This window comes from Leptonychotes weddellii, chromosome 3 (genome assembly GCF_054177405.1).
Source record: "Leptonychotes weddellii isolate Sample4059 chromosome 3, ASM5417740v2, whole genome shotgun sequence".
NCBI lineage: Eukaryota > Metazoa > Chordata > Mammalia > Carnivora > Phocidae > Leptonychotes > Leptonychotes weddellii.
The window spans coordinates 25666610-25691533 of record NC_138371.1 but is presented as its reverse complement, the minus strand read 5'-3'; the positions used below and the strand labels follow the sequence as shown (position 1 = coordinate 25691533).

The 24924-nt window shown below is 41.1% G+C and overlaps 1 protein-coding gene and 1 long non-coding RNA gene across 2 annotated transcripts in view; one reads left to right on the top strand and one right to left on the bottom strand.

Annotated features, from left to right (window-relative positions):
* METTL21A (methyltransferase 21A, HSPA lysine) overlaps positions 1-636 on the bottom strand; it is a 12125-nt gene extending 11489 nt beyond the window's left edge. The window contains exon 1 of the mRNA XM_081815311.1: positions 581-636. Coding sequence (XP_081671437.1) covers positions 581-636 — 56 coding nt within the window. The remainder of the gene's footprint in view (positions 1-580) is intronic.
* A 2010-nt stretch (positions 637-2646) lies between these two features.
* On the top strand, positions 2647-16151 carry LOC145720478 (uncharacterized). Its single transcript, XR_014143409.1, has 2 exons — positions 2647-3655; positions 15549-16151. It is a non-coding gene; the product is annotated as an uncharacterized LOC145720478 (long non-coding RNA).
* The last annotated feature ends 8773 nt before the right edge of the window (positions 16152-24924 follow it).

The window sequence follows — 24924 nt, the reverse complement described above, 5'->3', positions numbered from 1 at the left end:
TTCGGCTCAGGTCATGATCCTGGAGTCCCTGGATCGAGTCCCGCATCAGGCTCCCTGCTCGGCAGGGAGTCTGCTTCTCCCTCTGACCCTCCCGACCCTCCCCCCTCTCATGTGCTCTCTCTCTCAGTCTCTCTCTCTCAAATAAATAAATAAAATCTTTAAAAAAAAAATGTATCATTGGGGGGTGCTTGGGTGGCCCAGTTGGTTGAGCATCCGACTCTTGATTTCAGCTCAGGGTGGTGGGACTGAGCCCTGTGTCCCTCCTCCCCCCGCCCCCATTTCACGCACACAGACTCTCTCTCTCTAAAATGAATGGATAAATCTTTTTTAAAAAAATGTATCATTGAAAGACATTCAAATAAACAAATATAAACAAAACCTGAAAGAATTTGTCACTAGTTGACCTGCCCTGCAAGAACTACTCAAGGGAGTCCTTCAGGCTACATAAAAGGACACTGGACTATACTTGAATCCACATGATGAGATAAATATCTCACCCTTGACTATACTGAGTACTAGGAATGTGGAAGAAAAGGCCAGACATAGCACATTTCTGGTTACCTTATTATCTTCTTCTTACCCTTCAAGCTTTACACTCTGAGTTTTTAATGCAATATCCAACAAATACCCAGTCATATTGAATCAGTCTGACGTTTGATTTGGAGGGCTGATGACCCACGCTTGTTTAGACTTGATGACATTTGGGGCTTGGAGCTAAGAGATATCTCCCTTTTGTATGACTGAGCACAACTTACAAAATATTGCCAGCAATAACAGCATCATCATTTTACAATGGAAGTCTAATTGGAGTGTGAACGGAAGTGCTATCGGCCAAGGGCCCCTATCCACTAGTTATGTCGTATTGGAAAATCTGACCCAACAATCTGACACTCAGAAAGGATTATCTTTCATTTTACCATTATTTGTTCACAGTTATGCCATCTGGTTCATATAACCAGAGGAAACTTGGCACCCACATTCAACTAGAATGACCATCAATTCACAAAACATCCCATTTTCTCTTTGCCAAGAACAAAGCGACAACTGATCTCAACGTGTAAGTACTTATCATGTAAAACAAATGACTTGAGCAGGGAATATTTCTTAAGAAGATAGGGTTGGAAGAGCATTTTAATGTCATCAGATATATCCAACTATGTTCTGAGAGTATAACCTAATTTGTCTTTCTTTGGGTTTGCCCCTGAAGTTTCCCTTCAATTTAACAAATACTTTTTGAGCACCTGCTTTATAAAATGGAATGAGCCAAACACTAAAAGGATACTAAGCTATATTAGGCAGGAAATGGCTCTAGCTCTGTAAGAAAGAAAACATGAGATTTCAGTGGCTTAACCCAATAGAACTTAATTTCATGCTCACTCAACAGCTCAATGATGCTGTCCTAGGTCAGCAGGCAACTCTCTTCCACCTGGTGATCCAGGGATTTGGGCTCCTTCTCTCTTGAGTTCCTGCCATCTTCTAGGGCATCAGGATCTTGGCTCAAGCTGCCTAAGCGGTAGAAGAGTAAAGAAAGCATGCACACTTCTTAAGATGCCCAGCCCACAAGCGACACCTGTCATTTCCACTTGCCTCCACCTGTAAGAAAAAGTCCCTTGGGCATACCTGGATGTAGGAGATTGGCCAATGTGGTCCCGGGCTGGGTAGTCAACTTCCCTGCAACTACTTTATACTCAGGAAGGAGAGGAACAAGCTAGAGGTCTGTTATTCCTATTGGGTAAGATGTAGATTCTATCTTCAAGGAACCTTCGTCAGAGTAGAGAAAAAAGCTCACAGGAGAGAAATGTCACAGAGGAGGTGGCATTTGAGATGATCCTGGATTGTCAGAACTGCCAGACCACGTGCTGGTGAGAGGGGCCTTCTAGATGGAGTGACTGCCACTAAGGAAGCATGGAGGTGGGAAGGGAATGTTGAGTAACTAGTTTTCCTAGAACAAAGATTTGCATAGGGGAGAGATGGAGCTTAGAAGTTGTGTTAGGTCACTATTATGTAAGGCTCTGAATGTCAGGACAAGGAGTTGGAATTCCATGCTTCCTTTATGATGATTATCATGCATTTTTAACACAAAGTTTCCAGAACAATGATAGCATTAATCACCAACAAGTATCTGTCCCAGACCAGACAATACATTCACTATGAAGGGATTTCATTTTTCAGACGGTAACGCTAATGACCGCATCATATGACATTCACAGGCTGTAAATGATTTCAAAAGTTTGCATCTGTTCCCACGTGTCTTGTTACTTACAAAATACAAACATTTCCATTTCACTCTTGCTCCTTCTCCCAGGATTATCTCACATAGTTATCTAGAGACCTGAGGGTAGCTTTACACATTGACATCACAAACCAGTAGGGCCTCCCCTTGGGCGGGGCAGAAGACCTTTCTAGGGCTGTGAACTCTGAATACTGTTGATGCAAAATGAACAAACCTTTTAGAATCTCTAAAAGTAAGAAAGAGAGTTTTATTCCAGCCCAAGTTAGGACAGCTGCCCAGGAAACACACTCTTCACAGGGAGAAAAGTGCTCCAGAGAATGAACATTTTTACAGGGTTATATACTTTTTTTTACATCTTATAAAAGCTCAAAAGATTATAGACTAACACAGAGGCAGGAATCATGAGGGTTTTTTTGTTTTGTTTTTGGTTTTGGTTTTGTTTTTTTAAGAATTCCAGTGAGAGGCAGGTCAAATAGCTTTTTTTACTCCTGAGTTGTTTTTTTTTAAGATTTTATTTATTTAAGAGAGAGAAAGAGCACAAGCAGGTGAAGGGTCAGAGGAAGAGGTAGAATCAGGCTCCCTGCTGAGCAGGGAGCCCCACGTGACACAGGGCTCCATCCCAGGACTCTGAGATCATGACCTGAGCCAAAGGCAGACACTCAACCAATTGATCCACCCAGGCTCCCCAAGAATCACAAGTTTTAACGTCAAGGAATGCAGGGAGTAGGAACATTGATATCTTCAAGATGGTTTTCCTTTAGGCCACTCATTTATAAAGTAGATGCACAATGTCTGCTTGGTGGGCCGTAAACCAGGCTTTTGGTTTAAACAAAGTTTATGTGCAGTCATGCTGACCTTAGAAATCTAAAATGGCTTTCCTTATACATCAAGCCTTTAGAGAGTTTTCCTCTCGTTGATACCAATACTGATCACTGCACAGCCCATAAATGTGATTTCCTTCACCTTCATCAGACAGCGTCCTCACAGCCTCAGGGTCAATGTTGGCATGGAAATCGTACTGGAAATGTGACGGGCATAAATATTTGTTTAAAGAACATTCGGGTGCAAAGGGACAGGAGGGGCACATACAGCAACATTAGGGAGCCTCAGGAAAGTAGTAACTGGTCTAAGAACTGAACTTTTTCTGAAGACATTTAGGTTTCTAATGGTAGCGTTCTGTGGATTGTGACTTTGATGTATATCCCTCCAAGCTGGCAGGGGCTTTCAAGTATACCCAAGTAGAACATTTAAGAAATCCTGATTGCAGGTGGGGTCTCATTGTTCTCATTGTACTGCACATCATATCTTCCCTTTTTGGAACAGGGTAGGAAAGAGACAAACAAATAAATAGATTACAGAGAGATGCTGCCTTCATTTCTTCTACAGAATTCTTACTTGAAGCTCTTGGACCTACTTTACCTGGTAATTATTTTGTCAATTTCCATTTAATATAATGCAATTTTGCAAAACTGTTTTTAAGCCATTGGTTTAATATAGTCTAAATAGGCATGATATAAGCTAGAGTTTAGTTATACAGAGCTCTTAATATTATATACTTAACCTTACTTGCTTCATAAAATAAGAACTATAAGCAATTTCACAATTAATATTTTTAATAAGTTCACATTCATAACCATTTTTCCCGTGATAAAATAAGCAAAAATTTTTAAAAGATAACATCTAAAGTTGGTGAGCATATTGTGAGACGAACATTCTCATTCACCAATGCTGCTGATTTATTTATTTATTTATTTATTTATTTTTTTTTTAAGATTTTATTTATTTGACAGAGAGAGACAGCGAGAGAGGGAACACAAGCAGGGGGAGTGGGAGAGGGAGAAGCAGGCTTCCCGCCGAGCAGGGAGCCCGATGCGGGGCTCGATCCCAGGACTCTGGGATCATGAGCTGAGCCGAAGGCAGACGCTTAATGACTGAGCCACCCAGGCGCCCCTGCTGCTGATTTAAATAAGAACAAACTTTCTGGAAAGCAATTTGGGAAAATGTATCAAGGGTTTAAAAATGTCTATTCCGTTTGTCTCGATTATATAGCACACACAAACAGAGCAAAAAAACATTCTCCACAGCAAAAAAAAAATCAATTAATGGTGATTATCTCTTGGTGATGGGGTAATAGTTTTTACTTTGGAATTATATTTTTTAAAAAATCTATCCCCACTGAGAAAATATTATTTTTATGATTATGGTGAAAATTCTATCATTTAAGAATGGAAAGAATTTTAATAAAATAAGAAAATCTTCATAATATTCAGTGAGAACAATACCATATTTATAAAGAATATAGTATCAACTAATTATATATGTACATGTGTATATATACAAATATATAGTCATTTGCCTAATAGATACATCTGTTTCCCAAAGCCTAACATGTACCAATGAGCTAAGTCTAAAGCCACATTTGTCAATAAGTGTTAGGCAATTGGGCAATCCACATGAATTATGGATTTTAAAAATTTCTCATTTATAATTTTTCAGCACGGAGCTTGTATTGCTTTTAAATTAAAAAAAGAACACTTAAAAATCAAATAGAAAAAAATCTCTACAGAGCATGATGATATCATTATATTCACTGTACAGTTTATAAGTCATGTCAGGCTGTCAGCTTCCTCATTTGTAAATCGAGGGGATTAGACTAGATGTTCTCTAAGATATCTCTCAGGCTTAGAAGATTCTATGGCTGTGAACCATACAGCACACACCTAATAAATAATTATCAAAACAACAGACCATGTCTATAGTAAATCTAAAAAGACTGTGACCTTGAGGTGTCATGATATAATAATGAGAGCATGGCCTTAGCATAAAAAAAACTTGGCTGGTAGCGCCTGGGTGGCTCAGTTGGTTAAGCGTCTGCCTTTGGCTCAGGTCCTGATCCCGGGACCCTTGTAGTGGGACTCCCTGCTCAGCCGGGAGTCTGCTTCTCCCTCCTCCCCCTCCCCCTACTCATGCTCGCTCTCTCTCTCTCTCTCTCTCTCTGTCTCTCTCAAATAAATAAAATCTTTAAAAATAAACACTTGGCTAGCATCCTGGCTGAGTCTCATTTCCCTCAGTAGAAAAGTGAGGATAATAATTCTTCTCAAAGGACTGAAAAGGGGTTGAAATGTGATAACAGTTCCAAAGGCCTTCACATGTTGGCTGGCTTGGAGTAAATGTTTGGAGTGATACTTTACTCACTAATCTAAGACCTGACAGGATATTGGCCAGATTGCCCTGGACCATCAGTTTGCAGGCCCTGGATCTAAACTCCCATTTTGAACCTTGCAGCAGGAAGCAGAGGGTAACCTTTGTGAGGACTAAGCCATTTCAGCTTAGTCCTTGGGGAAGTTGAGACAGGGATTCAGGTGGGACCTGAGTGTGGCACGCCATATCTCCAGGTGTTCAGGGTTGTCGTCCTGTGGGAAGAGAAGTGGGAGGCACAGGGAGTCGAAGCCGGGCACAGAGGAGAAGCCTGGTTGTGTGTTTTCCTTTGTGCTGGCTTTCTCACCCGCCTGCCAGACTTTCTTCCTTCTCCCCTCCCTTCCTTCAGAAAATATTTAATGATACAGACGACGTGGCAGTCTCCATGCATGGCATCAGAGTTTGAATATTAAATAAGATATTGGTTCTGATCCTTAATTAGCTTATAGTCTAGTAGGAGAGACAGATAATAATAAAAATCACAGACCCACATGATCAGCCCTGCACCCAGGGTGGGTTGGTGGTCCAGAAGCGAGAGAACTCCGTGCTTGGGGGGAGTAGTGGACTTCAGAACATGGTGAGAGAAAGCCTCCCAAAGACAATCTCCCCAGAGTAATTTTTCTTTTTAGCAGAAGTAGATTTTGCTCCAGTGGTCAAGATGTGTTTGAGATAAGGAGGGGAGCACCCTGTCAGGAACAACACGTGAAGAGATCAATAACATGGCTCCTCCATTAGGGAACCTCATGGAAATGAGCTGCCACAAAGAAGCATCTGATGTACAGAAAGGAGGGAAATGAAGCTTACAACCAGACCATGAGGGATGTAGACCATGCTTAAGAATTAGGAACAGCAACTCAACAACAGGAAAACAAAAAACCCAGTTAAAGAGTAGACAAAGCACTCGAATAGACATTTCTCCAAAGAAGACACACAAATGAGCAACAAACATGAAAAGATGCTCAATTTCAATAATCACCAGGGGATGACCATTATAATAAAATAATAATAATAGAAGTGTTGGTGAGGATGTGGAACAATCAAAACCTTTGTGCACTGTCAGTGGGAATGTAAAATAGAGCAGCCACAAAATAGTCTGGCAATTCCTCAAAAAATTAAAATAGAATTACCATATGATCCAGCAACCCCACATTTTGGTATTTATCCACAAAAATTGAAAGCAGAATCTTGAAGAGGTATTTGTACACCTACGCTCATAGCAGCATTAGTCGCAATAGCCAAGAGTTGAGAACAACCCAAACGTCCATCCGTGGATGGATGGCTAGACAACATGTGGTAAACACATCCAATGGAATATCATTCGGCCTTAAAAGGAAGGAAGTTCGGACCCGTGCTACCACATGGATGAATGTTGAGGACATTCTGCTAAGTGAAATATGCCAGTAGCCAGGGGACAGATACTGCATGATTCCACTTCTGTGAGGTATCTAAAGTTGTCAGACTCCTAAAAATAGAAAGTAGAATGGTGGTTGCCAGGGGCTGGGGGGGAGGCAGAAGAGAGGAGTTGTTTCGTGGGTGGGTATGGTTTCAATTTTGCAAGGTGAAGAGGTTCTCGAGATCCATTGCACAACAACGTGAATATAGTTAACACTAAACTTTTGTACACCTGGAGAGGATGAGGATGGCAAATTTCATGTTATGTGTTTTTTACCACAATAAAAAAGAAAGAACTGGGAACAGTCTCTTGAAGGCAGCAGACCATTCCCTGAAGCCTTTTAAAGCTGGGAGACATACGGTCATACCCATTTTTGGGAATAGCCTCTGGGGAAGGTGTTTCATGGATTAGTGATAGAACAGACTGGAGTCCGGGGGAGACCAGCTGGAGGGCCTTCGAGGGTCCAGACAGGGGCTGATGAGGGTGTGACAAGCTCAGAGAGAAAGAGGAAGGAGGTGTGACAGCAGGAAGGAGCGCAGGCGTGGCTGGGAACCACCGTCATTATGCCTGATGTGTGCGACCGTGGACATTGTCCGCCTGCGTGATTCTGGGCATTGTCCAGCTCCGCGTGTTGTTAATATTGCCCAGAGATCATCTGATTCAAGAGGACTCCCCATCCAGAATGCACATGAACTGCTGGTGATTGTTGCTCTGTATGATTCCAAAACAGGGTCCTCTCCCCATCCTGCTCCCTGGCTTCTTCCTTTTTTTTTTTTTTTAACAGTACCACCAATTCCCTTGAATACTGTCATTCAGATTCAAAGTTGCTATTCTCCTAAAGCCAAAGAAAGAGAGTCCTGATTGAGGCAACGTCTCTAGAAATTCGGTAACTTTCCACTTATCTTTCTTCTGTCTGCATTCTGTGGAATTTCCCAGCAATTATATCATCCTCCAGAAATACATCCTGGGTGAAACCTTTTTGAATCTCCACAGTTGAGAAAAACCATTGTAGTGAATGTTTTCCTTCATACAAATGCACTGACATGTGATTTCTGGAGACGGAGTGTGTCACCATCAGTGGGCGAGAAGGATGAGGCCACCCCGAAAGTCAAGTGCAGGGGGGTCAGATAGGATACTTTCAAGTGAGGGACTCTGTCAGGCATACCAGGCTCTCAGCACAATTCACATTTTGAGGGGTGCCTGGGTGACTCAGTCATTGTGCCTCTGCCTTCGGCTCAACTCATGATCCCAGCGTCCTGGGATGGAGCCCCGCATTGGGCTCCCTGCTTGGCGGGAAGCCTGCTTCTCCCTCTCCCACTCCTGCTTGCGTTCCATCTCTCGCTGTGTCTCTCTCTCTATCAAATGAATAAATAAAATCTTTAAAAAAAAAAAATTCACATTTTGACTCAACAAAATAACATAGTTCTTTCTGCCCTTGGCTTTTGGAATTACTTATGAAATGTGGACACCACTGAATGCCAGAGGCCAAGAATAATTTCTTCTAAATTAATCATGAATGGCCTTTAGTAAAATAATGTTGCTTGTTAAAATCATATTTAATAGTACAATTTACAAATCATCAAATCTGTTTTTGTCCTTTGATATTTCATTTACTGCTTCCAAGCTTAGAGAAATTAGAATTCCTCTAAAGATCTAACTACTAGTTCCTGTTTTCTGCTACTTTACTATGACTTGATTTATATGTTGGATTGTCAAACCTATCTAAAGGCTTTCCTTTTTTTTGTATAATGCAAATTAAAGCATTTTTCAATATTGCTAGCACCAAGAAGTAAATCCGAAAGGGGTTTTCCTTCTCTATAAAGTCGATCATTTGCATGTTTTGTAAAATGCTTAGCACAGTATAAACATGAGGTAATTTAACCCATGGGGGAAAAAATGTTTTCACTCCACATCTCCCTTGGAAAATATTTAAAGCACAGCAGTCAGAGATCTAATTTTCTTTGAAGGTACTTCTGGATAAAATCCAGGAAAACTACCCTTTGTAAAAGAGATGAATATTTAATCTGAAAACTTGGTCCACTTAAAAAAATTAACTACCAAGCATGTTTAAGTGTCTATGTTAGTTACTGTGGTACAAATTATAGTCAATAGAAGTTTCATGCTGAGGAAAACCATGAAGTGCATAAGATGAATGCCATTCACTGTGATTATTCTCTTCAGGAGCTAGAAAATAACTACTTAGAGAGATTATGCATGAGGGTAATTTCTGTTTAATGGAGAAAAACTGGGGAAAATAATTATAAGAGTGAAGAAGATATTTCCTAGCCATCTGTCATTTAAAAATAAGAAACAAAAAAGAAAACATAGTACATTTTCCAGAAAGACTTGGACGTGATGCCAAAAGGCAACACTCTTGATGCTACACACACAAAGGAACTTCCCATGAAGAAATCTGAGATTGCTGTATGTAGACGTTCCTTCTAGAGCCATCGCCAAGATGTGTTTTACTATTACAGTCACTCACCTTTATTTGACATTTCTACATAGCCGAGATGGAAGAACACACCCATCTGAGACGTCAGGAATTGGAAGGAGATGCCAATAGGAAGACATTTCCTCCTTCCAGGAAAATAAAAAAGTAGGGGGCAGTGGCGAAAAGCAATCTTTGAATTTCTTATTTTGCTTACTGCATTGAAGAAATATTAGTAAGCTAATAAAGGTCTATATTTATGGCCCCATATAGGCTTTATTCAGATAATAGTTTATTGATGCTCTCTTCTGTTGAAGCTGGTCTTCTTAAGTCTGTAGATATTCGCCCCTGCCACATGCCTACCAGTTCTTCAGCCCTGCCTCAGAGGAGCTGATGCTCTGGAGGCAGAGGAGGGAGCAACTGCGTGAATTATTCAGCGTGACTGGTTTGCTATTGTTCAATAATATAGGATTTAATAACCAGACAAGACAAGAGTACAAGAGATGTGGTGAGGCAGTATGTGATTAAGGGTGCAGCTGGAAGTAATCTTTCTCTCTCTCTCTCTCTCTCTCTGAATTTCCAGAGCACTTTATCTATGCTGCTTAGGGCACTTTCCCCTTTCTTCTCTGATGGTACTGTTATTTCTCTCTTTCCCTTCCTAGAGAGTGAGTAACTCGGGGGACAAGCTCCAGGTCTGACTCATTTTGGATCCCCCCACAGAGCCTAGCCTACACCTGCCTAGCATTGCTGCAAGCAGACTTTTGTTATTTAAATAAAACGAGGGACACAGAGAATATGGATGAGTGTGAAGGGGATGGGGGAAGGGCATGGGTTTGTGTGAAGATGCTCACATTGGACAAAAATAGATTGAAAACAAACAGTAAATGCCTGAAGCGAACAGTGTTTTTACCTCTGTAGCATCCATTCATCCTTTTTGTGGTGAGAACACCTTGATTTTCTTTTGGGGAACTACGGCTCTGCTATTGTATGTCCTTGGTTGGACTGTGATCAAGGGGGCCTGCCCTCCCTTGGCCTGGGTAATCACACGCTCATGGAGATAGAACTCAGGCAGAACAAGGACAGAAATCGCCAGTGACTCATCCCAGCGGTAACCTATCCACTAGGATAATAGATTGTCCATTTGGCTGCCATTCTTTGGCAGATTAAAGATGGCTACTCATTCTTTGTCAGCCCTCTCGTCAGGAGGCAGAGTCTATGGCCCCTTTCCTTCGATCTGGACAATATGTCCCTTCCCTGTTTAAAAGAATAAATGGGAGTGATCAGGTCAGTTTCAGTGCCTAGGTCTTCACAGATTGGCCACTTCCACTTCTTGTCTCTTCAAAGGTGCACTTGGAGCCCTGAGCCACCTTTAAGTCCAGCTACCCTGAGGCCACCACACTGTGAGGAAGCCGAAGCTAACCACCCAGAGACGTGCTGCCCAACCAGCTCCCAGCGCTTCTTGCCATCCCGGCCCAACCTTGAGTGAAGACTCCTTCACATGACTCTAGTCTCAGAAGCCATCTGACTACACCCACATGAGAGATTCCAATAAGAACTCTACAGATGAGGGTGCCTGGGTGGCTCAGTTGGTTGGGCGACTGCCTTCGGCTCAGGTCATGATCCTGGAGTCCCGGGATCGAGTCCCGCATCGGGCTTCCTGCTCGGCAAGGAGTCTGCTTCTCCCTCTGACCCTCCTCCCTCTCGTGCTCTCTGTCTCTCACTCTCTGTCTCGCAAATAAATAAAAAAAAAAATCTTAAAAAAAAAAAAAAAAGAACTCTACAGATGAGTCCATCAACCCCCAAAACATGAGAGAGAACAGTAAAGTGTTGTTTTAATCCACTAAGTTTTGAGGTGATTTGTTACACAGCAAGATAACTGGAACACATCTAGACTCTCTGCTCTCCAGAATACTGTTGTACAACTCTCCCCTCAAATGCCTCAAAAGAGTCCTCTTCTCCCCCATTAGAATTATAGGACTACCTTGTGTTCCTGTAACACAGTCTGGTGTCCTAAGTATGCTATTGTCCCTCATCTCATCTGTTCTTTTCTGTACCCCAACTTCTTATCTATGAAATGGGGTTACAAGGCACACTCATCATAGCGTTGCTGTGAGGAAAAACTGAATACCTCTAAAGCACTTCAAACATTGCCTAGCACAAAGTAAGCACTTAGTGAATATAGCTTTTGTTAAGTATTAATCCATATAATAATGCCATGATTTAGATGAGACTGTTAAGCTTAAACAGGTCAAATCAGAAACTGCAAACTGGCCAGTCACTGCTGGCCTGCCCAGTTTAAACAAATATTTGAATTAGTTGCAGCCGTTTCCAAATCTGATAGAGTTCATATGAATATCCAGAATTCTGGCTTATTGCAAAAATGAGCAATCTCCTGCAAGGCGCCTGGTGGCTCTTGCTGACCAGTGACTTCCCACTTCCCATGGAGCCTGTGCTCTCTGGTTCACCCTGCCCGCCCGCCCCCAACTCCCTACACTAGTATCCACCACCTTTGTTCATTTACATTACTTCCCTGCCCTTATGGGCATTCGAGTTTGTAACTCAAGAGAGCAAAGACAGGAAAGAAGAGAGGAAGGAAAAGAGGCAGAGAGGAAGGCTGAATTCAGCACGTGGACATGTTCTTTCTGGCTGTAGCTACCTTGGCAAACATTGTAATAATTAAAACATACTTTATTTGGTAGGAGGATCAAATCCACCTTTATAAAACAAGAACCTATTTCAATCATTAAGACAAAACCAGTGTTTGATTTGGACAAGTGTTCTCATTCAAATGCTTGCAAAATATAATGTCTTGTCTGGGAGATGCTGTCTCTCTTTAGGGAAAACCTTGGGGAAATTTTCTATGAATGTGTTGGTCAAAAGAGGATGGGCCAGAATATTTATTTATTTTATTTTTTTATTTTTAAAGATTTTATTTATTTATTTGACAGAGAGAGACACAGCGAGAGAGGGAACACAAGCAGGGGGAGTGGGAGAGGGAGAAGCAGGCTTCCCGCGAAGCAGGGAGCCCGATGCGGGGCTCGATCCCAGGACCCTGGGATCATGACCTGTGCCGAAGGCAGACGCTTAACGACTGAGCCACCCAGGCGCCCCTTATTTATTTATTTTTAAAGATTTTACTTATTAGAGAGCACGAGCATGGGGGGTAGGGGGGAGAAGCAGACTCCCCACTGTGCAGGGAGCCCGATGCGGGGCTCCATCCCAGGACCCTGGGATCATGACCTGAGCCGAAGGCAGATGCTTAGCCGACTGAGCCACCCAGGTGTCTGTCTTGTAGTAATTAAAATCCTTTCAGGATCCTTCCACTTGCTGCTTTGTTCTAAATTATTTGAACTATTTAACTTTCACATTTCATCACAGAGGAGCTTGTCTGTACAGTATGAGTTTAAAGATCCCCTGTCTTCCACCTGAGAGCATTTGCAAATCTGTCTCCCCTCTCCTATCCCAGTTCAGAAGCAGGGATATTATGTCCATTGCAAATCGAGGGCTGAGCCTCTGGCAGTCACACGCAGCCAGTTGAGCAGCTGAGTCTCCCTCCAGGCCAGGGCCTCAATGTGCTCTACTAACACGAGAAAACTGTGAGACCAAAGAAGGAGCATTTGTTTGGTTAAAGTTCTAGTGGGCGCCTCCCAAGGGGAGAAAGGGCATAGTTTATATTATATTTAGCAATCTGCCAATCAAGGAAAAATGCAGATATTAAAGTAGCTTGTATAAAGGTTATTATTAAAGTAATTTAAACACAAAGAACAATAGGAAAATAAGAATAATAGAAAAAGTGACCCATCGTCCAAAAGAATAATCAGGTTTAACATAGTGATGTAGTTTCTGCCAAGCTTTTTTCTTACAAGTATTAATAATCATAATGAGTAGTTTTGAATATGATCTTTTCACTTGACATGCTGTTGTAAGCATTTCCTCTAGTATTACCTTACCTTTGTAGGCAAAATTGTAGTGGCTACAAAATATTTCTAGAGGATATGTCATAATTTGTGGGATTACTTTCCTGATATTTGTATATTTAATTTGTTTCTAATTCTTATAAATAACATGGCTCTGAACATCATTGTACATATATTTAGGATCATATCCACATGCCAGATCCTCAGAAATGGAATTATGGAGTCAAAAAAACATGGAAGGGGTGCCTGGGTGGCTCATTCAGTTAGGTGTTAAACTCTTGGCTTCAGCTCAGGTCATGATCTAATCATGAGCTTTGCACTCAGCTGGGAGTCGGCTGGAAGATTCTCTTACTCTGCCCCTCCCCCCACTTGCATGCTCTCTCTCTCTCTCTCTCTCTCTCTCTCTAAAATAAATAAGTAAATCTTTTTTAAAAATGGAAAATTTTACAGCTCTTGTTGCATTTTTTTTTTAAAAGATGTATTTATTTAAGAGAGAGAGAGCACGAGTATGCAAGGGAGGAGGGGCAGAGGGAGAAGGAGAGAGAATCTCAAGCAGACTCCCTGCTGAGCACAGAGCTGTCACGGGGCTTGAGATCAACCCCTGAGATCATGACCTGAACTGAAATCAAGAATCCAATGCTTAACCAACTGAGCCATCCAGGCACCCCTCATGTTGCATATTATTAAATTGTTTTCCAAAATGTTTTAACCAAGTTAGACTGCCACCTTTCCAACAGTAGGTACAATAAGTTTTTTTAAATCTTAAATTGGTTAGCACGGCATTTCACAATCTTAATTTCTATTTCCTTGACTCTATTCAGAATGAACATTCTTCCATGTCTTAGGTACTTGTTTTTTCTTCATGTTGAATGTTATTCAATGTCTTTTGTGCATTTAAATATGAACTCTTTAGAGCTTTTCTTATCTTTTCGTGAGCTCTTTATATAAAGTGTTATTAACCTGCTGTTATATTTGTTGGAAACATACTTTTCTAGTGTTTTGAATTTTTTAAGATATTTTATTCGTATGTTGGAAACATATAGAGAATAATACAGCAAACACTCATGAACCTACACCCAACTTAATCAAATAATATTTTGCTGTAACTTCAAAAATGTTTCAAGAATAAAAGATTACAAACAAATATATGTAATCTGTATGATATTGATATTTGGAAATTTGTTGAGATTTACTCTGTGACCATGTATGTTGTCAGGTTTTTTAATTGTTTCAACTATTTGGGAAAAGAAGAAACAGTCTCGGTTTACCACTTGCAGGATTCTCTCTATCCCAACTTGATAAAGCTCGTTAGCTTTACTTTCTAAATATTCTTTATCCTTGCCAAATTTTTTTGTCCTCTTCACCTAATAGTTTCTGAAGAAGGTGTTGAACATTTCCCACCATGATTTAAAATTTGTAACTGTCTCCTATTATTCTGTCAGTTTCTGCTTATGTAGTAACTATGTTGTTGGGCATATACCACTCCTGATGGTCGGTGATTCTCCCCCTTGATCCTGATGTGGCATCCCAAGTTACCTAAGGTTTTTGCTCCATGTTCTATTTTGTTTACTACGATAACTACTGTACTGGCTTTTAAAAATAGTATTTCCTCTATTTCTCTATTTGTCTTTTATCTCCCCACTCTCCTGTTCTCTTTTTTTCTTTCAAATTTCATATGGTTTTGTTTTAGGTATAATTTAGTGGTTTTCACCTTAGCAGCACATTAAAAATCACCAGAGAAGGTTTTGGTTTTTTTTTTAAAGATTTATTTATATATTTGGGAGAGAGAGAGCATGAGAGGTGGGGAGGTCAGAGGGAGAAGCCGACTCCCTGCCGAGCAGGGAGCCAGATGCAGGACTCGATCCTGGGACTCCAGGATCATGACCTGAGCCGAAGGCAGTCGCCCAACCAACTGAGCCACCCAGGCGCCCCACCTGGGAAGATTTTAAAAATACCCACCGCCTACCCTCCCTGCACTCTGCCTGCCTCCACAGAGATACTATGTTAGAATTGCTTGGTTATTTTTTTTATTGTGGTGAAAAACATAAAATTTACCATCGTAACCATTTTTAAGTACGGAGTTCGGTAGTGTTAAGTATATTCACTTTGTTGTGATGCATCTCCAGAACTTTTTCATCTTGCAAAACTGAAGCTCTATTAAACAACAACTCCCCATTTCCCCCTCCCCTCCAGGCCCTGGCAACCACCATTCCCCTTTCTGTTTTTATGTGTTTGACTCCTAAAAATGGGATCTTAATCTAAGTGGAATCATACAATATTTGTCTTTTGTGATTGGCTTATCTCACTTAGCATAATGTCCACAGAGTTGATCCATGTTATAGGACATGACGGGATTTCCTTTCCTTTTTTTTTTAGGGGGCAGCAAGGAGAGGCAGCGGGAGAGAGAGAGAATCCTAAGCAAGGCATGGAGGCCAATGTGGGGCTCAATCTCACAACCTTGAGATCACAACCTGAGCAGAAATCAAGAGTCAGATGCTTAACTGACTGAGTCACCCAGGCATCCCAGGATTTTCTTCTTTCCCAAGGCTGAATATCATCCCATGTGGAAATATATACAACATTTCATTTAGCCATTCATTCATGGATGGATGGACATTTGGATTGCTTCCACTTCTTGGCTCTTGTGAATAATGCTGCTATGAACATGGGTGTGCAAATATCTCTTCAAGATCTTGCTTCAGTTCTTTTGGATATACACCAAGAAATGGGATTGCTGGATCATGTGGTAATTTTATTTTTAATTTTTTGAGAAACTGGCATAATGTTTTTAACAGCGACTACACCATTTTACATTCCCACCAACAGTACACAAGGGTTCCAATAAATATGGATATTTTGTAAAGCTCTCCCTGCAGGAACTATTTACTATCCTTCTTTTTCCCCTACTACTTCTTTAACACAACCTAATCTTTTTTACAATCAATTGGTAAATAAATTTTTTCTTAAGTTATCGGTTCATTTGCTAAAATCTATTTTCTGTTTACAGATCTTCTACCTGGGACACTTTTCCTCTTGGCAAAGTATATGCTTTAATAGCTTTTATAGAGGACCTGTTGCAAAGGTATTATCCAAAATATTTAACAACCAAGATCCTGCAGTCAAAATGAGTTGACCAATCAGAATGCGCTCTTCCCACAGGGCAGAAGCAGGATCTTGGGAGATCCCCTATTGTGACAGCCATTAACTTTTTTTTTTTTTAAAGATTTTATTTATTTATTTGAGAGAGAGAGACTGAGAGAGAGAGCACATGAGAGGGGGGAGGGTCGGGAGGGTCAGAGGGAGAAGCAGACTCCCTGCCGAGCAGGGAGCCCAATGCGGGACTCGATCCAGGGACTCCAGGATCATGACCTGAGCCGAAGGCAGTCGCTTAACCAACTGAGCCACCCAGGCGCCCCAGCCATTAACTCTTTAGTTGTAAAATTATGGATCAATCTGGGCAGGGTCCCAAGAGAAGGTTAAGATGGCAGGAGCACACCTGAGTGTTTGGGGCAAAGGTATTTACTAATCAGTAAGAAAGTGTTCAGGTGTGATACTAAAGACATTACATCCTAGTATCGCATGGGTGGTAATCAACCAGAACAGACATGAGCCATAAGCAGCCTCTTTGCTCATGCCAATGCCATACTGGATATAAGCCCCAATCTGCAAGTGGCTCAATTCTTGGTCTTATGCTTTACTATTTGAAAATGGTTTCATTTTTTTGTATACACATGGCAAGAGTTTAGCAGTGTAGACATCTATTTTCCCTCAGTTCCTTGAAGATATTACTTCACTGGCTTTTTTGTGTCATCTGATAGGAAGACTGTTGCCTAATTGCACATAATCTGTCTTTTATCTATGATAGCCCTTAAGATTTTCTCGTTATTCTTGAAGTTTTGAACTCACCCTGCAATGATTTAATTTTTTAACTTTTTTGGTATGTACAATATACTTTCGATTTGAGGATTTTGGCTCTTTCTCTTCATTTTCTTCTTCTGGAATCCTTGAGTATGTCCTTAATACCCCTTAACTGTTCTTTCCTATTTTTCTTTTCTTTGGCCAGGAACTGGGTGAATTCTTCCTTTCCAATTCAGTAATTCTCTTTTTGAAACTTTGCAGCCTAATGTTCATTCTTTCAATTGATTTTTTAATTTTAATGTCTGTATTTTATGTTTCTATTTGTTTCTCTTTCAGATCCATTTGTTTCTTGTTTCATTAGTGATTTTTTTTTTTGCTTAATACTTTTGTGTTCTTTTTGTTTTTTCTAAATATTTTATTTCTTTATTTGACAGAGAGAGAGAGAGAGAGCACAAGCAAGGGGAGAGGCAGGCAGAGGGAGAGGGAGAAGCAGGCTCCCCGCTGAGCAGGGAGCACAGTGTGGGGCTCGATCCCAGGACCCTGAGATCATGACCTGAGCCGAAGGCAGATGCTTAACTGACTGAGCCACCCAGGTGCCCCTTTTTGTGTTCTTTTTTAATAGAAAGATTATCTTCATATATCTCTTTGATCAGCAGCACATTTATTTTCAATTCCTTGTCAAATAATTCCATAAAATTAATTTTATCTAGAGAGGGGAAGTGGGACTCATACTCTTTCTTATGTTAGATATTTTAATATGGTTTTGGAATTTTATTTTGCAGGAGGCTCATTTTTATTTATTTATTTTTTTTATTTTTTTAAAGATTTTATTTATTTAACAGAGAGAGACACAGTGAGAGCAGGAACACAAGCAGGGGGAGTGGGAGAGGGAGAAGCAGGCTTCCCGCAGAGCGGGAAGCCCGATGTGGGACTCGATCCCAGGACCCTGGGATCATGACCTGAGCCGAAGGCAGACACTTAACGACTGAGCCACCCAGGCGCCCAGGAGGCTCATTTTTAATAAAAAAAAAATGTTTCGTCTTTTATTTATTTCCTCTCCCTCTCTTTCTCTCCATGCTCACCTATTCCTGTCTGACTGAATTGCTTTCACCCCCTAATACCCTGGGGCCCCCCGCTCAGACCTGGGTACACAGTAGTATTTTGGTATACTGACTTAACTTTGATATTGTACATGTCACCGATTCCTTCTCAGCATCAGGCTTGTCTGATTTCCTACTTTCCAACATTGGTAGGTTCCTGTGAACCTGTAGCTCTAAGCAATGTGTGAGCAAACTTTTTTTTAGTCTCATATGACAAGAGGGAGTGCCAGCCCTGGTCTGTGTCCTCAAAGATCTGTTTGAGTCTGTACACTGTTAGTCTTCATGAACCTTCGGGAGCTGAAGCCTTGGGCGTGGGGATGGAGGGCCAGGAGGTAACCAGCTGCAATTCTGTTCTCTTCATGCTGGTACTTTTTTGTTTCTTTTTATGCTTTTTGAACCCAATTTTATCATTTTCATTTTCCCTTTTTATATCCTATTTATTATTGCTATGTGTTTGTAATGGGTGTGGGGACGGCAGCGGGGAGGGGACATTTTATCAGAGCATGAGGCTGCTATACCATTTGACCGGACATGGGTTGTTTACTTCCGCTTATATTTAGTGTGCAAAGTGATCAAATATTACTTCATTCCTCTTTTGATTCCTCTTCCTACTTCTGACCTTAAAGAATCCTCCTTCCTGATGTTGGATAAATACTCACTTTGTCCACTGTGTCTGAAGACTTTGCTATTTTGTTCGAATCTTCAGTATGTATGTATGTATGTATGTATGTACGTATGTATTTATAAGTAGGCTCCACTCCAGTGTGGAGCGCAACTTGGGCTTGAACTCATAACTCTGAGATCAAGACCTGAGGTGAGATCAAGAGTCGGGCACTTAACAGCTCAGGTGCCTCTGAATCTTTAGTTTTTAAATTCCACTTGGAACATTTGATTATAAAGCATGAGATGGGGAATTTCTTCTTAAAGAGCTAAGATTTTCTCAACACCATTTATTGAAAAATCCTTTATTTTCTCATTATCATCCCCTAAAGTATTATATATAATAGGATTTATTTCTGAGCTATTTGTTCTGTTCTATTAATCTACTTCTCTCATCACCTGCTAATAGCATTCTGTTTTAATTATTGCATATTTTATATTTTTTTATTTTTTATAAAGATTTTATTCATTTATTTGACAGAGAGAGAGTGCAAGCACACAAGCAAGGGGGAGTGGGAGAGGGAGAAGCAGGCTTCCTGCCAAGCAGGGAGCCTGATGCAGGGCTCCATCCCAGGACCCTGGGATCATGACCTGAGCCGAAGGCAGATGCTCAACTGACGGAGCCACCCAGGCACCCCAGATTTTATATAATTTAATATCAGGTAGAACTAGTCCTACTGCATTATTCCTTCTTTTTTCAAAATGTGTTTTAGTTCTTATCTATTTTTTCTCAATAAATTTTACTTCATTTTTCTAATTTGAAAAAATCACTTCGGAATTTTTATTAGTATTTGTACTGAACAAGTAAAAATTTGTATTACGTTTGAGGATAACTTACAGGAGTATGACATGCTTTAATATGTCATTTTTTAAATCTCCCATTAAAATGGCTTTGGTTTTCCTCTTGTAGGTTATATTCACTTTTCAAAGTAATTCTAGCTTTTTAATGCTTTTTTTCCTTTTTCCATTGTTTTTTAGAAATAATTACTTGTGGCCCATGGGACAACTCTATCTGGTTAACTGTTTCCTATGTTGGCTAGAATTTCCATCTCTTTTGTTCTTATTAGTGAAAGTATTTAAAGGTATGAATGTACCTCTTTGGTTATGAAAGAACTTCTTGCCCTTTTCGAAAAACTCTGTTCAAGATTTAGTTCAAAGCTATTAAGTAATTTTTAGTTTTTATTTTTGAATGAGAACATTGTGGGGTTCCTGGAGTAAGGAGGACACACACAGGAGGCTGGAAGTGAGTTGGGATGAGATTTTGAAGATCTTAGAATGTTTGGGCTCAAGAATCTGGCATTGCTGCACTACAGGAAGCAACAATCCAAGTTCCACATTTGTCCTTAAAAACTCAACTTCCGGAACACACGAAATTCCTGTAAAGTTCGCTTTGTGCTACAGCACATAGAAGCACAATGTTATATTTGAGAATCACTATTTGTTCATTTCCTGTAAGACATGTTTGAATGTAAAATGGGAGGAAAAGCCTTGTATTTCAGTTCCTTCCTGATTTTTTTTTTCCTTAAAGGGAGGGGGGAGCATTACACAGTCGTCCCCCACAGTTGAACACAAGCAAAACTCCGCATCTATGCCCAGCTGTAAAACACAGTCGTGGAAACAGCACTGTAACTATAAATACAGAAAACATTTTTTATTGCTAGAAAAGCACAGTGACAATTGGTAAAGATTCTTTGTAATGTTATTTAAAACCTGAGAAATCTATAGTTTGGGTTGTTTTCCCAGTAAGTTGAAAGAACTTTTTTTCCCTCCCTTAAATCTTGGATTTAATTTTTCTTGGTCGAAGGCCCAGTGCAGCAACAGTGGTGAGTCAGAAGGGATGCCTGAAATAGTTCATGTACAAGTTATCTGTGTCCGTGTCTTATCTTCCTTGGATGGCCAAGACTGTCTCTTATTCATCTATTTATTCCACAAAAGCCCAGCCAAGTTCCTATATTAAATGTTTGCTGAATTATGTTAAAAATGTTTCAACTCATCTGTCAAAAATGTGAGACAACAAGTAGCATTTTGTGATGTGTATGTTGATGCGAACTTAAGGCTTGTACTTAGAATCATAAGGCCAAAAGTAACCCAGAAATTTCCTTATCCCTTTCCTTGACTGGAAGAATTGCCCAATGAATGCTATCAGCTGCTGATGAAAAATCTCTGGTGAAGGTATTTTTCAAAATAGGAACAGCAAAGTAAAAACATTTCCTTACAGAAAGTGATCATCATTATCTAGAAAAAAAACTGAATTACACATGAAATAGCGATATGTCCATCTTTCAGGGGTGAGATAGAATAACAGATGAAGGATCACTAAGCTCCCTCTCCAAAACCCTTAAAAAAATTTAAAAATAAGTTGGCCAGTAAATAGTATACTAGCAATGTGCAAACTAAGGGAAGCCACACATTCCGAAGAATGTCATCCTGCGGTAGATTGAGGGGGTTTAAGGAGTCTTGTCACTTCTCCCTTCTACCCTACCCTCCAGAGCACTTCTCAGAGGTGCTACAAGTGACCCTGTAAGAGCTTCTACTGGCTATCCGCATGGGTATCAAGACCAGAGAGCCTAAGAATTTGGGTAGGAAGGGTTGAGGCAAAATTGTTACTAAAGGTTGTCATTGACACCAACCAAAAGAGAAGAGAGATATGCCTTAAGTACGTTTTTGCAAGGGGTAAGTTGGTGTTGCTCCAAACTAAAGAAACAGAGGATTCTGAGAACTCTTCCTCCCTGAGGCTCCTGGACATTCTTCATCCTTTCATCATTGCCATATATCTCCCCTCAACCACTCTCCAGTGCTGGATTGGAAAGTAGCCTAAGACATGACTCTTAAAAATAGATGGGTGGTTGCCAAGGGCTGGGGGTTGGGAGGGAGGAATGGGGAGATGCTCATCAGAGAATACAAATTTCCAGTCATAAGATGAATAAATTCTGGGGATCTAATGTATGACACAGTGATTATAGGTAATACTGTATTGTGTACTTGAAAATTGCTAAAAGAGCAGGTCTTAAATATTCTCACACACATGCACACTAATGATAATTATGGGAGGTGATGGATGGGTATTAATTAACCTTATAGAGATCATTCTGCAATATATATACCTATATCATATTATACCATTGTTCACCTTAAACTAACACAATGGTATATGTAATTATATCTCAATAAAGCTGAAAAAAAAAGACATGGCTCTCAATGTGCTTGTGGGTCTTGTGGTGGAGATTCATTTAATCATTCAACATTTTTGCAGCACCTATGAGCCATGAATACATGACAAGAAGACAGAGGGTTTGCCAAAGGAATGACGCAGCTACTCCATGAAACGGGATTTAGAAAGTGATATTCGTAAGTTGGATAGCCTGGGAAGGCATTGCCAAAGCACTCGTGATTAGAGGGACTCGTGGATTGGGTAGGATTTGGACTGCAAGAGAGAGAGAAGGTGATGGCTGGAAGTGCAAAGGCATGAGTAGGAGGGCTAAGAGAACTCAAGCTGGAAAGGGAGGTCTGGGTCTGGTTGGGGAACACATGGGGGTTTGGAAATGTGGGAGGGAAGGGCAAGTGTGGTAGGCAGAATAATACCCCCCCAAGATGTCCATGTTCTGGTCCCCGATTCTGTGAATATGTCACCTTACATGGCAGATGGAGCTTTGCATATGTGAATAGGTTGAGGATCTTGAGATAAGAGATTTTCCTGGATTATCAGGGTGGACCCAATGCAATCACAAGGGTCCTTATATACAAGACGGAGGCAAGAGGGTCAAAGAAAGCCATGTGACCGTGGAAGCAGAGCTTGGAGGGATGGGAGGCAAGGAATTGGATCGTTTCCTAGAGCCTCCAGAAGGAATACAGCCTTGCCAAAACCTTGGGCTTAGCCCTGTGAGACCCATATTAGACTTCTAACTTTCAGAACTGTACAGTAACAAAGTTGTGCTCTTTTAGGCCACTAAGCTCATAGTAATTTGTTTCAGCAGCAACAGGAGACAAATACAAAAGAGAATAAACATTAAAGGTCCTTCAAAAAATGTTCACAACATCCTTAGGAAGCTGAAATACATAGCAGAATCCTCTTACAACCGTATTACCAGGAAGAAAGGGAGGCTTAGCGAGATCACACCACTGCCCAGGATCTCACACATGGCAAAACGTAAAGCAGAGTTCCAGCCAGTCCGACCCGCCCCCCCAGCCTGCTGCCCTTTCTGGGCACCAGGCTGCCTCTGGCAGTGGGGGAGACGATGAAGTGGCTGGGCAGGGTGGGCAGGTGGGCGGGGCCGTGCGTCCGAGGAATGGTAGCCTGGTGGAGCATGAGTCCCCACAGCTCCAGGACCGTGCCTCAGACACAGTGACTGCCCAGTCAGTACTGATGGTCGGAGAACACCACCACTGACAAGATGACAATCCAGCCCTACCTGTGACTTCACCCTTTCCTCCTCACCCCAAGGTAGATTCTGACTGGGGGAAAGAGAGTTTGTCCAGAGGCAGGGCAAAAGGGAAGTAAGTGAGAGGTTCTAAGTTCCGAAGAGAGAGGGAAGGAGAAAAAGAGAGAGTGGAGGGGTGGGGGGTGGGGGCACTAGGGATGAAGTCTGTGTACTTCTACTGTGGCTTGGGGTCACCAGGCTCGGAGGAGTCCCTACCATGTTAATGAAGGGGCTGGTCAGACCTTTCCCCATTGACTTGGTCTGATCACTTCCCTTTCCAAATGTTAAAATATGAATTTAGGGGCGCCTGGGTGCCTCAGATGGTTAAGCGTCTGCCTTCGGCTCAGGTCATGATCCCGGGGTCCTGGGATCGAGCCCCACATCAGGCTCCTGGCTCAGCGGGGAGCCTGCTTCTCCCTCTGCCTCTGCCTCTCCCCGCTGCTCATACTCGCTCTCTCTCTCTCTGTATCTCTGTGTCTCAAATGAATAAATAAAATTTTTTTTAAAATCTGAATTTACTTTTCTGTAAGAAAATCTGTGGAAAGAGGGGCACCTGGGTGGCTCAGTCGTTAAACCTCTGCCTTCAGCTCAGGTCATGATCCCAGGGTCCTGGGATCGAGCCCCACATCAGGCCCCCTGCTCTGCGGGAGGCCTGCTTCTCCCTCTCCCACTCCCCCTGCTTGTGTTCCCTCTCTCGCTGTGTCTCTCTCTGTCAAATAAATAAATAAAATTTAAAAAAAAGAAAATCTGTGGAAAGACTTAAAAGGCGATTTCTCTTTGCTCTGTAGATCTTTTGTGCCATGTTAAACTCATCATTAAAACCAAATTTATACCCTAAAAGGGTGCATTTTATGCTATGTGAATTGTATCTCAAGTTAAAAACAAATTCAGTCTATTTAGTTAAGATCCCTGGAAGGAATTAAATGTTAAAATCTACCCTAAAATCAAGACTAAAGTCACTGTTTAAACAAAGGTTAAGGTTTTACACAGCATGTCAAATGAAAATGTCTGCTCTGTGACAATTACCCTGGAAAATCCCATGAATTGCCCAGGGTATAGTAATAGTGAGCATTAGTATATTACCTCCCGCTTCTTAATAAATCCAGGGCAGCCAGCCTTTCTTCCAGGAGTCCGTCACTGTTTCTATGGTTAAGCAACAGATGAAGCTGTTGGCTTGCTTTTGAGGCCTAGGTTGTGTGAAAAATACAATTTGAGTGAGCATAGTCGACTTGTCAGAAATTAAAATCATACATGATGCAATTTCACTGTATTGTTGAATTGTACTATTTATCTCAGATTCTTTCATCTAGTCACTTTCCTCACTTCTGTTTAGCTTATGATTAAATTCAACTGTCTAGTCCTAGTGAACCTTACCATTCTTTCTGTATTATTATATGTGCGCCTGCAAAAAAAAAAGGGGGAGCTATAATCCTTCCATAGAGATACACATAATCTTAACATTTTCACGTTTTTCTCTTTTTTATTTTTTATTTTTATTTTTTAAGATTTTATTTATTTGACAGAGAGAGACATAGCGAGAGAGGGAACACAAGCAGGGGGAGTGGGAGAAGGAGAAACAAGCTTCCCGCAGAGCAGGGAGCCCGATGCGGGGCTCCATCCTAGGACACTGGGATCATGACCTGAGCCAAAGGCAGATGCTTAACCAACTGAACCACCCAGGCGCCCCTCTTTTTTTATTTTTAAAATACTTTTTTA